General features: G+C 41.1%; 1 protein-coding gene across 1 annotated transcript in view; it reads right to left on the bottom strand.

The window, feature by feature from the left end:
• LOC104261902 (sucrase-isomaltase, intestinal) overlaps positions 1–17,926 on the bottom strand; it is a 46,320-nt gene that overhangs the window by 15,108 nt on the left and 13,286 nt on the right. The window contains exons 6-13 of the mRNA XM_059816025.1: positions 17,343–17,474; positions 11,205–11,318; positions 10,977–11,093; positions 10,809–10,893; positions 7,299–7,416; positions 3,860–4,028; positions 3,206–3,322; positions 314–508 (exon numbers count right to left, since the gene is read on the bottom strand). Coding sequence (XP_059672008.1) covers positions 314–508; positions 3,206–3,322; positions 3,860–4,028; positions 7,299–7,416; positions 10,809–10,893; positions 10,977–11,093; positions 11,205–11,318; positions 17,343–17,474 — 1,047 coding nt within the window. The remainder of the gene's footprint in view (positions 1–313; positions 509–3,205; positions 3,323–3,859; positions 4,029–7,298; positions 7,417–10,808; positions 10,894–10,976; positions 11,094–11,204; positions 11,319–17,342; positions 17,475–17,926) is intronic.

The following is a 17,926-nucleotide window of genomic DNA, read 5'->3' as shown; positions in this document are numbered from 1 at the left end:
GTGATTCCTATTTTTAAAATAAAAAAGAACTCCATATTTGCCTAAGACAAGAAATTTTCAGAATTCTCCTTAGTTTCTTTTTTCACTAGAAAAAAATATAGATTATATTTTAATGAAAATCCATTCCATATATTAAAAGTTATTTTTGTGCATATAATTTGATTAGATTTAATTGTAAAACTGTTCTTTTTAAGAGAGAGCATGCAGTAATATTACTGTGAATATTCTCAAACTGATATCAACTAGTTTATACATAGAAGCTGAACTACTTTTGTGAGTAAAATACGATAAAAAAGAGAGACTCCAAACTCACTCGTGCATCAGTGACCGCACCACCGTGTTTCCGTGAACGTGAGACTCGAAGAACAAGGTGTATAAGTATGGCAGCAGTGAGTATCTGATCCGAAGCGTAGCGCGAGATATCTTGGCAAACTCTTCTCCGAACACTGCTGGGTCTTGTTCCTATTAAGGAAAAGCTTTGATTTGTACTGACCATTATAACTAGGGACTGCAAATTCAACAGAGAACCTGTGTGCAACCTAAGGAGAGCTGTGGCTGACATAATGCTACAAAAGTGAATGTTTAAATAAGAAAAAGCACTAATTTGCAAACTGGAAGATGTATTAAGAACAACATCCATTATCACCAAACTAATATTTGTATAAAATTTTTCAATTTGAAAAATTCCAGTGAGTTCAGAGATACCCACCGCAGAGAGCCCCACCACAGTGTATGTATGTGAGCCGTCTGCAACCGCCCCTAACATCACGACAGGAGGGGAGCTGGGGTTTCATGTCTGTGCTCAGGGAACAGACACCCTGTCTCTAGAAATGAATTTGTCCTGGAGATGCAAGCCCTCTGGGACAGAGAAGGTGAAACACAGGAAAAAGAGAAGAGTGATAATCTGCAAAACAAAGACAAAAGCAGAATTATGTTGGCCAAGAACATAAAGGCAAATCTATTTAAAAGTAAAAGTAAATTCATGGCCCTGCTGAAGCCAACAGGAGTGACCGAAGTCACCACGTGTGGTGGGGAAAACATTTCATCCATACAAAGAAACTTGATTTCTCCTCCTGTGCCCACCATTTTAGGATGCTCCAACTGAGGGGACACCCACCCATGAGCAGTGCCCCTCGCCTCCTCGCTGCCAGCGATGCTCTCCTGAGAGAGAGGGCATGCATACTGGGTCCCACCATCAAGAGGGCAGGTTTAAGCAATCTGTCAACACTCGTTGGCTGCTTCTGATCTACTTCAAGGCAACCTTGACTCTCCCCTGCGATGGGATGTGGAGCACGCAGCCTGGGGCACTGCTGATATGGGAAAGAATTACATCTCCTTTAATTCCTCCTGTCCGACCTTCTCCAGCCCTAAAATGAGCCAGCTAATGAGTCACACGACTCCCTTCCTCCCTCACAAAATTGTCCCATAATACTCAGTTTTCTCATTAAAATTGAAGAATATATGATGAATTTCAAGGATAATGAAACATAAAAGGAACAGAAGTAACAAAGCTTTTTATATTATCTAGTGCTTTTCAGACAAGAAAAGTATTAATTAAACCATTTGAAATCCCCAATGGATTAGGCAAAGTAGATATTTAAGATTTTATTTTAACGCTAAGTTAATATTAATTAAACTCAATATTTAAGTTAAATTTCTCCATTATTATGTTTACATCAGAATTAGTTACTGATAATATTCCCTCCTGGCTCTGAGCTCCAGAACATCCATCTATTATTTCAAAAATTGCACTACATTTTTACCAGTACTCTGACACTGTACAAATATTGCCTAAGTTCACAAAAAAACCCAGACAGACTCCTTAGGCGATGCTGAGTCACCCAAAATGCCTTGTTCATTTCTTTCAGTGAACACAATGCTTTAAATGGATTTAAGTAATCCAATAAAACCAAATGTATCTTCTGTTACTTCTGTCATTCACTCAAACACCGAATTGCAGCTCCCGTCACGTAGACCCATTGCTCTTTTCCTGCTTATTAAATTGTGCGTATGTGATTAGTACCCACTCACCCAGGTCAGACCCGCTTTGCATGCTTGAAGGGTCAAGCAAACTTGTATAGATAAGGTACCTCTAATTTTAGTGCAGAACTGACACCTCACGGACGTTTGTTGTCCTGGAGAGAAATATCTCAGCATATCTCAGGGATCTACAGGGTAATTCCTGACCCTTTTAATGACAGCACTATAGCTTATTATTCCTGCATTTGCCCAGTTGCTGAATGTTCATCATACTTTCATGTAGAGACAGAGGTCTTTCTGGGGGTGTAAATGTTGCAACATTTTGATGATGCAACTTCAAAAAAACCTGAAGGTTAGCTAATAACCTGAGCTCTAGCACTGCACAGATCTGTTTACAGAAGGAAGAAAAAAAAAGACATTTACTGAACTAGCAGAACCATTTCATCACGGCTGCAGATAAACACAGTGTACTTACAAAGCCTGCAAGACCTTAAAACTGTTCATAGTTAGAAACAACCTGATACTTCTTTCTATCTGCGACAACTCGTGAAAGGACTTTACAATAAGTCGAAGCCACGGCATGGGTCTGGACTGAGACTGCACTTCTTCATCCTTCTCATGGGCTCATAGGTCTTTTTTAGTCTTTGTTGCATCTTGGCTGGTAATGCTGTCGCTATCGCTGGCTCTCTTTGGAGTTCTCACATGTTTGTCTGAGTTTCTATCATCTGTGGCGTTTGTCTGAAACTTGCTTTTAAAGAACAAGGAAGGCGTATAATGCCCTCTCTCCCCTTCCTGCAATACCTATTACAGTTACAGAAGTACTGAAACAAAAATTGAAGTAAACAAGGGAGAAGGAAGATGTGCTGACACTCACTGGTTCTTAAACAAAACCTGGACTTCAGCAGCTAGAAGATGGAGGGAATGAATCTTACCAACAGTGTGGGAAGACCGTTTTCTGTCATTCAAAGTACGCGGTACACATTTCTGCAGGGCTTTCGGATGTTAGATACTACATATTTTTCAGCATTTCTATGTCATCTTTACATTATGGATGGGAAAAATTCACACTTCATTGTGTAATTCCTGCTCTCAGTGCAGCACTCCTTTTCACCCGCCACTCCATTTTACCTGAAAATAGCAGGTTAATTTCTGAGGAAGTAATATATATCACCATCGTCGTGACTGTAATCATAGACTACAGGTTTGTGTAACTTCATTTACTTACTGCATTTCCCTCTGCATTGTGGTTTCTGGAGAATGGATAGAAAGAGCCAAGCTGCATCCAGCGCAAGCAGAGTTCGTAGGTAGTGTTATAGTTAAACCCACAGATATCAGCACCGATCTAAAGAAAAGATAAAATCATTGGATAAGTGTTTGTGATTGTGACTGAGGCCCAAAAATGAGAAACTACAGAAGTTTGTTAATAAAAATAATTTTCAGAAAGAGATACTTATTTCTGATGACTTTATAAGAATGCTCCATAATGCTACGAATTTTTCTGGGACTGAGATTGTACTGGCTCCTAGAGCATTAACGTCACTGTGGAAGATCTCACTGTATTTCAATAATTCTACAAATTCTCCAGCCCAGTTTGCAAAACCAGAAATGTATGGAGGGACCTCAATGATAGAATGCACAATCTAAAGAGATCGGTTTTGGATGGCATGCAGTGATTTAATCTGAATCTAGCAGTGCTATTTTTGTTTCTCTTCAGCCAGCCAAGATTGATGACATTTAGCTTTTTTTAATATGCAGTTCCTTATGCTGTGGAGACCGTTACTGCTGGCCATCTCAAGCAGCTTATTCCAGAAAACATTTGAGTTAATTTAAAGTGATATTGTGTATGAGCCAGCAACTGCCTGAAGGACGCCGGACTTACATAGGGGATGCCAAAAAGGTTGAATTCCAGGATTCCAATGATTGACTGGTGCATGTCCTTCCACTGAGAGAAGTTGTCACCCAGCCAGTGACCCCCATGCTTCCCGCTGCCAACGAATGTAGACCGACTCAAGACAAACGCTCGTTTTCCAGTTGCCTGCTGGGCAACACTGCAAAGAAATGCAACAAGATCATTAAAAATAAGAATGGGAACTGAAAGAGTCATATGATAGAGCTATCTTTCAGGCACAATTTTATCTGAAGGGGTGTTATTTGTGAAGCAATTATTATTGTGGGTCCCAAGTCATGTGAAAATGTGGCTGCAAAACTGCAAATAATGAGAAGTTTTACTCAATGGCCAAAATAAAAACCAAAAATTTATCTGATCCACAAATGAATTTGTTTCAGGTTTTTTTTACTCTTCCTAAAAAATAATTTGTGTTTAATTTATTCTCAACAGTGTCTCAAACTGAAGAACTGAAACAAAATTTCCTTTCTGTATTAGTACATTTTAGTGTCTTACAGGCTCCTAAAACCCAGTATAATATGTATTTTTTTTTTAATACAGGATTTATTTACAGATTTGTGTTGGCGAACAAAGTTCTAATATTCTGGAATTAAAAGTAAAAAAAACCCCAAACCAGCATCAAAACAATACCTGAACATCTTAAAAAAAGAAAGAATCAATATAGAAAGCAAAAATGTAATAATTCAAAATGTCACCCCATCCTTGTAGTATTTCCTCTGGTTTCCTGTCATTGTTTCATATATGAGGTTTCATTACAGAATTTTTCCTTGCCTTTTGAAAATAATTTTGCTGCATCACCAGAAAATCAAGGAAGTGCAATATGGCTTATTAACATAGCTGTTAAAAAGTTCCTCAACATAGGATAATCTCTGTACATAATTACATATTGCAATATTATATATTGCAGGAACTGAAATTCAGTTCTGCTTTAATATGATTTGGGCAACATAACTTAGATTGTCTGGGAAATCCTAGCATGAAATATTAGTCATGTTGTTCACCATCCACCTCCTTCTCCCTTTCCTTAATGAGATTTGATCAAGAGCTCTTTCATCCATATTCATAATGGCCAGTATTCAGTATTGGTTCTGTAAAGGCACAGAGCCTTTAAAATACTTCAACATTTGTTTCTGAAGCAAAAACCCCAACAGCTTTCATGCAAACCTAAACATATTAACCTTATGGGCCATATGCAGCAAGAGGTGCAATTCCTGAACCATGCAGGACCTGCTGGTTATGGGTTGTAGGTGCACTGCTGAGCTCAATAACTGCACAAGACTCCATGTGCTTTGTATAAATGGCATTTTGGAGCCATTTCATGGATGTCCTGAGTATGAGTCCTCTCCTCTGGCTGTGCAGCACAAGTCTCTGGCTCCATTTGCAAATGCGGGTGCTAATGAGGGCAACGTCGGATCAACTCAACTATGACCCAGAGCTGCATAAACAATTTGCAACAAGTAATTTGTTGAATACATTTCAGTCTATTGTGAACCATTGCCGAACAGGCCCTAATGTTGTCAAATGTATTCGTTCATTGAAATTATTTACAGAATATCCTGTGCAAATAACTCTTGGTGTTAAGCTATGCACAAGCTGATTGCTGCTAGTTCATGTATCCAAATTCAAGCCATTTGACATGAGACAGATGACACATTTCCTATTCTCTGGCTGCATTAGAATAATTTTTAGAATTGTTTTTTATACGATCGTGAACTTGTCATTCGTTTTCAGCCAATATCCTGCAGTTGATGCTGGTTTGTTAAATATTCTTGTCAGTAATTTAATTTAGTATATTATTTGTGAAGAGCAAATGCAGAAAGAGTATACAACCAGCCTTGAAAAGAAATGTGTTTGAGAAACCCAGACAGATATGTATGAAAAATTCTTCACCAAATTTTCCCAGCTTTGCAGCAAATCTGGCCTCTACTTATGCTTTTGCTGGTGCTCTCCAGCCTTGAAGGAGTCTTGACATTTGGCTGAACAAAATATGTGTTTCTTTTGGAAGAAGCCCTGGAAGCAAGTGCTGCAGGAATGGGGAAGGTTCACAGCCCTGGGAGAGGCTGCAAGGAGCCATGCAGCAGTAGCCATCCAATGGTGTTGGTTTGGGTTAGCGCAGCCAGGACAGTGTGCACGCTGAAGGGGCTGGGGAAGATGTGCCGGCACATGGAGATTTTGCTGCTAAATTCACAGCGTTTGTCTCGGGCAATTGGCTTTGCTGGCACAGAGCTTGAATAAAACTAAAAAAACAGCTCAAGAAGACAGGCAAATCCAAAGTCTCTATTCCAACAGTATTACTAAGACAGTGTATGGTTATGTGGACCCGAGTGTGTAGAGGACAAATCTCAGTGGAGAGACCAGTGATGGGAGGATCTTTGCTGAGATTGGGGCGTAGGGGCCCAAAAACCGTGCCAAAAGTCCCATGCGTCCTAGCTGGGCTGGGTGGCCAGCAAGGTCCAGGGTTTGAGGGCTTTCTGCTCCTTCTCTTGAAAGCTGGACTGCTCTTCAGCCAGGCCCACAAGAGCTGGCAAACTGCTTCTGGCTTTTACCCAGTGCTTCCCTTCCCCCAGGCTTGGCGTATAAAATACAAGTGCATCAACACCGTGAGTAGGCTCACTTAGCCATGCCCTCTGGATGCTATCACAATACAACTGCTGAAAATGAGTGCTAAATACTGAAATAAGCCAGCACAAGGACCCCTGCTTTGGCACTTACGTTGCCGTATTAAACTTATCCATGCTTTAGCTCAATCTCCACTGGAAAAGGCATGATTTGCCCATTTGATTTAATCCAACAGCTGTCACTCCAACTTCACAGCAACAGTCTGCCTGCGTAAGCTAGTTTTGAGTGCTTCCCAGCTGCAAAATGAGTTTTACAGTAGCCGACAGCAACTGTGCCGCAATGCAGCTCTGCCCTCCTGGACCGACTGAGCCCCAAGCCAAAATGCAAAACGCTGCCTGCCAGGAACCAGAGGCAGCTCCAGAAGCAGCCAGGCGAGCTGCGTGTTCGGATCCTTCACCGGCAGCAACAGAAACTCCTCTGCTTGGGCCACGGTAATGAAGGGATGGAAAAATTCCCTGATGCCACACAAGGCTACTTCTGCAGCAGCCGCACGTGAGCAGCTCTAATGGAGGGTAGGAACATCTTGCTCTAGTTATACAACAGCAGCAGCTGAAGAGTTAGGCCCTACAAGTAGATCCTGATTTTTAGCTAAGAAAAGTAAAACTGGAAAAGATTCCGTTTCTTCTTCCAAGATTCTCTTTTCTTGAAACTTCTTACTAAATGACAAACAGTAAAATGAAGCATAGAGCTGTTTCTTATTAGATACTATTACAGATTTCCCAGGTAACATCAGCAGCTTTTAAAATGTATTTCAGTCACCTGAAATCTGCTTAGAAATACTTAGAAAACTTACTGGAAAGTTGGTGCTGTCTGTGACCAGCCGAAGAGAGAATGTGTGTTATAATGCTCTCCAAGGTAAGTCTTGGAGTCAGGACACAATGTCTTTTGTGCCAGGGAACGATCAGAAATGCCTGAGAATGATACAAAACACTGTAAAGTTATATACATCACGATTCAAATCTCTTCATATTTCTACTCATTTAGGGGTGAAAACACCAAAGGATTTGGGAAGAGGAAAAGCCAAAGAAGTGCACTGACTAGATGTTAGCACGCAGCCATGAATACCTGTTTGCAGACAGGCACATACATGTGCCCTCAGGAGGGTAAGAGGACTGAGTAAACACTGCTAATTAATTTCAAGTTTTATGTCCAATAATTCAAAACATCTGTACAGATATCACGTATTCAGTAAGCAATAGCCAGAAAGAAAGTTTCTGCATTGCTGAATGAAGAATACACCTCCATATTCTTTTACATAGTGACAAATTTTACTTAAGAGCAAAAATGTTGCAAGAAAAAAAACCAACAAAACCAGCAATTCAGACGCCCAGGGAACCTGTATGGTTGAGTGAAATTACGAGACCTCGGTTTGCGTATCACTCAGCTGCAGATGTAGGTAGATAGCATGATTCTGCCCTATCATGGCAAAATTCACACCTAAGCTCAACTCTAGCCCTTCTCTTCCCCTGAGGCATCTAGGACTAAAAGTCAGCAGGACTAACAGCACAGCCCCAAGTCGCATTGCGAGCAATGAGTGGGGAGTGTCGGAGGTGTGCAGGGGAGGAAAGAGCATGAGGTGCAGCAGTCCACAGGGTGTCATCTGCCATGGCCCGATACGCTGCACAGAAGAGAGCAAGGACAGATTATAATGGGTATATTCACATGCGGCTGGATTATTCAGGAACTCTTTCTATCAGCAGGTCACAGGCAGTGGAGGCGGCGGTAGCTTTTTGCCTTCAGTAATAGACGGGGTAGCCCTGATGTCGCTGGCACAGCACCGGTTTAGCTGAGCCAAGGGGAAGCAATATGAGGCACAAAGTGGCTGCACAGATGCTGCCTGGTCTTTGATCCCATATTAAGGAGATGCTGGCAAAGCCCATTTGGTGTGGAAAATGTGATTCTCATCCTCTGCAGGTATTGTCCATGAAAATGCCATGTGAAGTTCAGCAGGAATTGGGCAGATCAGATATTTGGTTTATACGATGTATCTATTTTTAGAGATGGAGGTGAAAATATTATAAAATCCTCTCAAAGAAAGAAAGAAGGTAGATTTTCAAATATTCTTCTTTTGCATGCTTAATTAGGTGCATGCACTATTGTAAATATCTCTGAGTGAGCAAGCAATCTCACTGCCTAATCGCACTTTACTGTACGTTTGCAGTTCATTACTACAAAGTGCGTTTTTTTGTACCTGAAACCCCATTACCCTCTCTGCTCTGCTGTGCTACCACAGCTGGAATCCTTGTGTTTGGATCTTTAGACACAAAGACTGCAGTGTGGCTGATCTGCATCAGAAATAACTTAATTTATAGGCAATTTCCAAGTATCTTTGACTGATACAGCTTTGAAGAAGACAGTAAGGTTCTGGGGAAAGTCACACTTAATGTCCCAGTGGCACTTAATTATTAGCCCTATAAAATTAATGTGGGACATGAAAGAAAATGCTGCCATGAGTCTCATTTTCATGCTTCATTCTTATTCTGAGTATTTTGTATTCTGCCTCAGTAATACTGATTATTTTACAATCGCATATTAATCTTCAGTATAAAGTGTTTTATAGAAAATTGATTTGTAGGACATCTGTTTTTAGAAGTTCAAACCACAGTTACATGTAATCGTGGTTATAATTTAGATAAGGAGGCTGAAGGCTACATTGACAAAAAGCCTGAGGCACTGACACTGGGACTTGCACAGATTCAGTCACCTATGAAAAAAGTGAACCCTCAACCCCCTGCCAACCCCAGGAGGGTCCTAATGTCTGGTGGACTAAGCAGCTTAAGTCCCACCTCACACCTACAGCAGTCAAGGGCTTGGACAGCCAAGAGCATGCACAGTGTTGGCATAAAGTGGAATATAAAAGAAAGTCCTTAAACACTGGTTGAAAACAAACCTCCTACATCTCGGCAAAAATGCCTTAGGCTTCTGTCTGCAAAAGGGAGACCAACACTGTGAGTCGCAAGCAGAAGTAGGTGCATATGTGGATGAGAAGGAGAGAGGCAGAGAGAAACTGGGCTCAAAACACACCTGTCTTCATCATTTCTCATCCTTACATGTCATGTAGATATCTAGGTCTCTAAGTCTGACTCCCCTATAATGGCTCAGACTTCAATGCTAGTTGCTGCAAAGCTCAGCTTCATGGCTCAGAAGCCTCTTTATGGGTTCATGCCTGAGTTCTTTATTTGTGAGGGTAAAGGGAGCTCTGCTGTTTTGGCCATCTTCCCCAAAGTCTCACACCTTTTTTTGCAGCTCTGAATGCTGACAAAAATGGAGGTAACTTAAGGCAAAGGTGGATATGTCTCATCAGTTCCTGGGCTTTGGTCAATGACAAGACCCACCAGTATACAAGGGCCAGTATACAACAGTTACAATCAGCTGTTTCCCCACAAAGAGAGCAAACACCAAAATCATAATTAAAAGCTCTGCTTCTGGTTTCAATAATTTACAATCTCTTTATAATATTTTGTCATGCTTTTGTTACGTTTATGTTTCTCTTGTTTTCAGAGTGAAAAGAAATGAGATGTAATAAATAAAATGAAGAATTCACACGACAGTACAACAGTCTGAAGGGAAAAAGGGCACATTTCCAATACTTCACTATCAATAACTCATTTAGGTATCAACTTCCAGCTGCATATTAGCACTGATTGGGCAGCCAGGCTTTCCTGGGGAAATGTTGGCTGGATTGATTGCCAGGACCACTGGCACTAATTGTAAGTACTCATGGCTTCCTGGGCAAGAACGAGCATGTCATTAACTTGGCTACTGGAAGAGGTGTTCCCATTCCTATCAGTCTCCCATAGGCTTGGGCATTTTTAAACTTATTTTTAGCCCATTTCTAGTAAGGCAATGAAAATTTTTTTCCTAAGAGAAAGAAAAGGTTTTGAATTAAGGCATCAGGGAGATGCCATCTTCCTTAGCATGGTTTGTGGAAAAGGCAGAGACTGCCCATCCCCGGGACTAGCAGTTGTGATGGTAAGGCAGAAGGGTTACTCCTTCCATAAATCTGTACCTGTGTTACAGTATACAGGTAATCTTGCCCTTTCTCTGATGCAGACCAGTTGCTCAGAGAATGGCAGGGAAGGCCTGTTTTTCTAGTCCTGTTACAAGGCAGCCCCAGTGATGGAGGAAAGTGGCTTATGTTTGATACTCCACCAAAGCTGAGCCAATGGAGTCTTGAACAAAAATGTAACTGAACACACAAAACAGGCAGAGAAAGATGGAAAATGAAAGGATGGAATTTTTTCTAAGAAATAGCCTATCTAGGATTAAAAAAAAGAAAGACTGTCAAGGAAACTTTACTTACTAGGAACGTAAGGAGGGTTATTGATATCATTAACAGCACATCCAGGATACTGGCCTCTTAAGAAATTGGACGGTTCATTCATATCCTTTAATAAAGCGAGTAAGACACATGTCAAAAGCTTCATTTCCTTTTTTCAAAAGAAGGGAGGGGAAATATAATGAGACATACAATCCAGATCCCATCGTAGTCAAGGACATCCTTAAACTCCAGACACATCTGGGTCCACCACTCAACTGTCCTGGGGTTGGTGTAGTCAGGAAACACCGAGTCTCCAGGGGGCCAGGCCTAGAATTCGCAGGTATAACACCTGGTTATCTTCTCATTTCTGTTACACAGCTGCTTGATCACTTTGAAGCAGCACTAGACCAAATGCATGAAAGAATTTAATTAACCAACCTTTCCAACAGCAGGAGTTATACCATCGGAGTTGTTCACCCAGACTCCCATTTCCTCTCCGAGATCATAAGGCCTGTAAGTGCCTGGTTCTTCGTCCTTAGTTATGAAAGGATCCTGAAAACAGTGATTACACTTCCATTATCAAAATCCCAAAGGTAACAATTACTTTTCTATTTGCATATTTTAGAAAAATTTGGATTATGATCTTAATGCAGATTGCAATAATATCAGAAGAAAACAGCATTAAAATTTAATAAGAGTTGAAAGCACATAATAATTTAGGAAAAGTTATTAAATGTGTGTCATGAGTATTTCTTGTATAAGGCAAAAGTGATGTGAAATTATTAAATACCCTCATGTTTATTTTTTATGGGATATTCTATGTTCAAATTATTTTAGAGAGGCACTAGATTTTACTTCCCCCCCTGCCAAGGTCTCTGCTTGGCAGAGCTGTGTGCCACACTGGGCATTCCCACATTTGGACACCTCTGGATTTCCTCCAAGGCAATCCTCATTCCAGCTGCCTCAGCATCAGCAGCTGAATAAGTAAAACTTTTCAAGTGGCTTGAAGCTGGGACACTTCCAACCTCAAAAGGACCTCCTTAGCCCTCCCTGCAGATCCAATGACAGACAAGTGTGTTTTATGCCAGTCTGGTGCAGAGTAACCAACTCATGCACACCTGTGGGGCCATATGCCTCTGTTCTCCCCAGGCGTGAAGACCACAGCATTTTACACCCCATAGCTCATCCTTGCTGCCCCTTTCACTGCTTGGGGTGGTCACCACCTCCCATTGCTGCCAGTGGCATTGACACCACCAGCTTCTCTGCCTCAGGATGGCCATCAGTAGCCACCAAGCTCATCAAAAGGGAGCCTAATCTGCTCCTGGGGAAGATGGTAGCCCACCGTGCCAGTAAGTAATCAAGTTAGGAATACTTTGAGAGGCCAGTGAATGAAGAGATTCCATTCAACTCTGCTCAGCAGTCAACTGGGACTAAAATGAGAAAAGTGTGCTTTTTGCAATATGTCCCTAATTGGGACCAGCTATCTGCTTTGTGTTATTTAGAACAGAGGAAGATTGCAGCCATTTTAGAAGGGAATTCTTTACTTTTCTCTTAGAAAATTTTATTCCCTCAGGTTCTGCTTAAGGCAAAACCTTTCAGTTATGAAACACAATGGAGAAAAACACCACTGAAACAATTCTTCCATTCACTTATAGCCTGTGCAATAATTTAGGTGAACTTTAATTAAAATGTGATAGAAGTCTAACTAATAAGCTTCTTAAGAACAAAAAATATCTGATCTCAAATGGTAAATTTCTTTAAAGGCATGTTTTAAAGCTCATTTTAATACCTAAATTAATTGCCTGATTTACTTGCAAGCCCTCTGATAGCTATAGCCCTGGTGAGGCAAGTATATACTTCCATGCCTCAAAAACCGAAAGTCCCTGCTAAATCCCTACCTTAAGCGTAAAATTCTGTTCGACTTTAACTATGTAGCTCCAGTGTCACCTCCATAAAGAATATAAGTGTCCATTACATTTTTTAACTTGTTTAATAGTTTAGCTTTGGAAAAGAGAAAACTGTCCATCTGCAATAATTATCTCATAATTGTGGAAAAGATGTCTCTCAAGAGACTTGCGGGCTGGAAGAAGTCAGGTTAATTAGCTACTCCTAATCCAAACTTCTGGTTTCCTGCAGATGAAAGGTTATTCCAGTGCATAAATCTAACATATTATGCAGGTTTAGTATGGTCCTAAAGAGAACAAAACCCTCCCGTGCATTCACGGTTTGTTTGTGGGGAAGGAAGTTAATGTCTGTTAAATCTTCCCTTACTCATCTTTTTAGCAGCTCTTGGGGAGGAGGTGTTGAGCATCCTTAACTCCAGCTGACTACCCTGAGACCTGGGGCACCCAGCACTTACCCAGACCAACGCACTTCCACCTATGGCCCCAAACATAGATTTTGACGCACATCCATAAAAACTCATCTCTGGAAATTTTAGTCTCTACAGCTCATAGAGCTGGACTTTAAAATGTTAGCGCTGTCAAGCGTTATTTTGAAACATGAGCATGTTGCTATTGACTTTTAAGTAATTTGTCACTCATGTCATTCCCAGCAGTTTCTATTTTTAGTGTGATTTAATGGAAGGTATACAAGGTCTTTCATTAAAGCTCCTCTTCAGTAATAATGTTTATTTTACATTGTAGTCATTGTTACTTTTAGAACTTCTTTCTTTGTTTCTAAAGAATATATGTGCTCTGACTCAGCTGAAGCATGCGTGTTATTTAGTGCAATAATGATGACCAAACATTGCCACTCTTAGACAAAAACTCCCTTAAATGGAGGTGGCCTCTGAAAGAGATCAGAAGAGAGAAGTCCTGAAGGACTGCATTTAGAGACTCCAGTAATGGGGCCATGCTACTATCAAGGTGACCACAGGCATGGAGGGCTCTCAGCTTTGGATGTAAGTGTGGGGACTGGACTACCTGATGGTGGGGCACCAGCCACCCCAGCAGTGGTGGCACAACCAAGTTCAGGGTCCCATCCTCAGGCAGGTTAATGGTGTTAATACTGCTGGCTGTCAGGACGTGCACTTTGCTTGTGACCATAGCGGCCTGAGATGAGGAGGACTGAACCCATCTTTCCCAAATCCATTTACTAGAGGTTTTACGTGACACTAAGTGACTGCAATCAGAGCCCATTTCCTGAGATCATCATGAGAGAGGCAACAACCTGCTACACTTGGGGAACTCACTCATTTCTGTCACTACCCAAAGGGAATCTAAATAATAGAAAATTGTTCTTTCGGTATCAAACTGGATTGCACTTGCCTTGATTGCAGTTAGCATGGCTTTGTTGTCACTTGGGAATGAAACCCTTCATACTGTTCCAGCTCCTGACTCAGCCTATGGGAATGCTTTACATCACTAAAGAACGCTAACAGGCAGAGTTTGACAGAAATATCAGCAACTGTAATAAAGTGAAAATAAAAAACTCACTACCAGTGCAACCTATACTTCCCATTAGCTTTTAAAAAATGAAGGACAAACTGGATCAGCTTTTGTTCTTTTTCACAAGCTTATCTAAAGAACTAGAGCAGAAGACAGTTCCTAGTTACAGGTTAGTGGAAGAAGGAAAGAAGGACTTCCTAGCTGGATCCCCATTAGCTCCTTGCATGAATTAAAAATTGTTGTTACATTCCTTGCATCTGCCTACCAGCTGAATTTAGATTTATATAGCAACAGCTCCTTGCACTGCTCTAGCACATGTCAGCTGAGAAAATGAAAGGGCTTTAAAAATGTTGTCGAAGTTAAACTCACAAGTAAGAAGATAACGTAGCTCACCCACTAAACCGTGACTGCTTGCCTGTAGCTTCTTACCCAGCAGCAAGTGCAAAACAACTGGAGGCATCCTAACTTTGATGAAAAAGAGGTGACTACCATGTATTTACTGAAGGGCAAGAGTGTGCATGGGAAGAGCTACCCCAAACTCATGGTATTTTGCTGATACATTCATGTCTCACAAACTTTTTTGAGATAAACCAACAAATAGGCAGGTGGTATTTAATGTTACAGCTCTAAGAGATTAGATAATTTTTACAGCAGTATTGAGGATACAGGGAACCTAAACTGCTTAATAGTCGGAAAAAGCACTAAGTCCTGACAGCACATGTGCTCATCTACTGCTTGGTTAGTTATTTACAATGATGTATTCAGTTAATTTTGGACTATTTTTGTTGCTCTCCATCAGAGTGACTCAGTAATCTGTTACTGTTTAAACTCTGTGCCTTGGACCTTTGCTGATGGAAACTGTTTTCAGTGCTGCAGCCTGGAGATTCTCATGATTTACAGCTGCAGAAGAACTGGGACCTTCATGGGAATGTATCTTTCAGGACAAATTGCAGGCAAACAGCGTTCACTATATAGGCTGCTATTTCCATCATCAATATGTAATTGATCACTTGGGCTGTGTGGTTTTGTTGGAGATTCCTAGCAGCGAGTGCAATTATAGTACAACAAAGTGAAGATTAGGCCAATAATAAGTACAGAGCAGATATTTTTAATGAACCTACCAAAAAAACCCCAGCAGACTGAAGAACAGCAAAACTCATAACTGCATTTTAAAAAGAAAACACTGATATGGGTATCTGTGGTGCTGACTGGTCCATTCTCAGTCATATGCTAAACTTCACAACAAATTGTGGAAGAAAAAATACGGGCAGGGAGACACTTCTGACTTTATCTATTTGACAAGATAATGTGAATTTTAGATTAGGAAACTGCAGTAGCACTTGGTTATCTTGGCTCCAGTAAACATCTGATACACCACCACAAGTGAAAGAGGAACTGTCCCAGAATTTAGGACTCTGGTATTCAGTCTGTCTTCCCACAAGACTTTGATGGATGTCCCCATGACAAGATGAGGAACGTGCCCTTATTTTAAAAGGACTGGATCAATTTAGGGCCTAAACATTAGTGGCCTGTCCAGTATGATTCAGCTGGATGAATTGGTCTCCTTACAAGCATGAGCTGCCAATATAATGTAGGTAAATGTGATGCAGGGTTTTGTCATATGAGACAATTTTTAGCAGAAAGAAGGAAGTATTTCTGCCATTCTCCAAACACTGTGGGGGCATCATCTGGAGCACTGTGAAATCCAGTTATCTGCTACACAGTCAAATGCATTCAGACTGGGGCACATGTTGGGGAGAGCTACTACAATGAGGTCTGAAGACCTCACCTGATAAAAAAGAGAAAAAAATACTTCAGTTTGTTTAGCCTAGCAAAAAAGGTTCAGGAAGAATACGCTTGTTTGAGTAAGTATATCAAGAAAGAAAGTAGAAGGACGAGAGACTGGTAGTTTGAGGTAAATAAGAATAGTAGCACCTAAATGAAAGGTGTAAGCTGACCATTTAGGCTGAAAAATAGAAGACTGCAATTACAGAAAAAAATCCTGAGAGGGACTCTGTGGGATTGTCTCTTCCTCATTCCCCTGTGGGTCCGCTCAGCCTGAGCCGTCCCCAATGCATCTGTCGGATCTGTTCGCAACGCGTGCTCGGGGAGGGACCCCTGGCCCTGGGCAGCCAGCTCCCCGCTGGGCTCACCTTGCAGACAGGCGTCTTTATCCTAACGTCTACCTTAAATCTTTTCTGCTGCAATTTAAAGTACTTTTCTTCTTATCCTGTCCCTAGTGGTTATGGAGAACAAATTACGCCTCTCTTCTCTGTGGCGATGCTCCGCACTCTGCATGCGCTGCTCTGGGTCTCAACACTCCTGAGCCTTCCCACCCCAGTCCTCCCCAGGCAATGCGCTGGGGAGTGCAGCCCTCCTACTACTGCGCTGCTGGGTGGCCCTGCAGAGCAAGGTCTTATGCATCTATCAAGGACTTTAGTTTCTTCATTTATTTAATTTTTTATTTAAATTTCAATTTAATTGGTCTCCAGTTTTCTTGCCACCATTGGCACTCACTTAACTATTCTGACAAAGAGTAATTTCTGCACAAGGACTTGTATGGGGACTTGCTGGAGAGAAACAGCAAACTTCTTTGTTGGAAAAATTGATGGGGGAAGATGGAAAACTCCAATTTTGACTTCTCCCCAAATTAATTTGCTTAGTCATATGTGAATTTTGGTTACCGGGTCAACATACATTGTCCACAAATTTTCATGCAAACAAATGTCTCTTACATTAATTTAGATAAAAAGTAAGTATAAGGCAACATGAATTGTAGTTACTAGCTTTCCAGAGTGATTATGAACAGCTTTTTTCCACTATTCAGCTACTTTTGTGTGCTCATTAAACTCATTTGTTCATTTTCAGGAAAAGAATCTCATGAAAGCAATCCTATCTCAACTCAGCCCTGAACAGAAGCAAAATTTCTCATAACTTAGTGGGAAAGAATGAAAGAGAATTAATGTTATGGTGTAGAGATGGTGCTGGTACACAGATATCTAATAAATGTAACGCATTTAAATATGATATCTATGAGAAATTATTCTTCAGCTCTTCTCAACAAATGACAAAAATGGAAAATCTGCTACAATAGCATGTGCGTGTTAGCACCTAGATACTTCTATGAACACTATGCTGCAAATAGTTCTTACAAATGGAGAAATAATTAGCAACATCGTTAGTTTACCAGAATGACGACATTGTGCATTCCTTCCTTCTTCAGCTGTTGGAGGTACTCTGGCAGACCTGCGTAATTCACTTTATCATAGGTAAAGTCCAGGTGACGTTCCATGTAGTCGATATCAAGATGTTGGACATCCTAAACATTTTTAAAGTAAACATTACATGAGTACTTCATCCAGCTCTGTAGCCCTCAGCACAGGGAAGACATGGGCCTGTTGGAGATGTTCCAGAGGAGGGCCTCAAAAAAGATCAGAGGGCTGGACCACCTCTCCTATGAAGAAAGGCTGAGAGAGTTGGGGTTGTTCAGCCTGGAGAAAAGAAGGCGCCGGGGAGACCTTATTGCGGCCTTTCAGTACTAAAGGGGGCTTATAAGAAAGATGGGGACAGACTCTTTAGTAGGGTCTGTTGCGATAGGACAAAGGGTAATGGTTTTAAACTAAAAAAGGGTAGATTTAGACTAGACATAAGCAAGAAATTTTTTACAATGAGAGTGGTGAAACACTGCAACAGGTTGCCCAGAGAAGCTGTGGATGCCCCATCCCTGGAAGTGTTCAAGGTCAGGTTGGGCGGTGCTCTGAGCAACCTGAT

The sequence above is a fragment of the Gavia stellata genome, chromosome 4, assembly GCF_030936135.1.
Source record: "Gavia stellata isolate bGavSte3 chromosome 4, bGavSte3.hap2, whole genome shotgun sequence".
In the NCBI taxonomy this organism is placed as follows: Eukaryota; Metazoa; Chordata; class Aves; order Gaviiformes; family Gaviidae; genus Gavia; species Gavia stellata.
The sequence above is the reverse complement of the archived record's forward strand: the minus strand, read 5'-3'. Positions and strand labels throughout refer to the sequence as shown.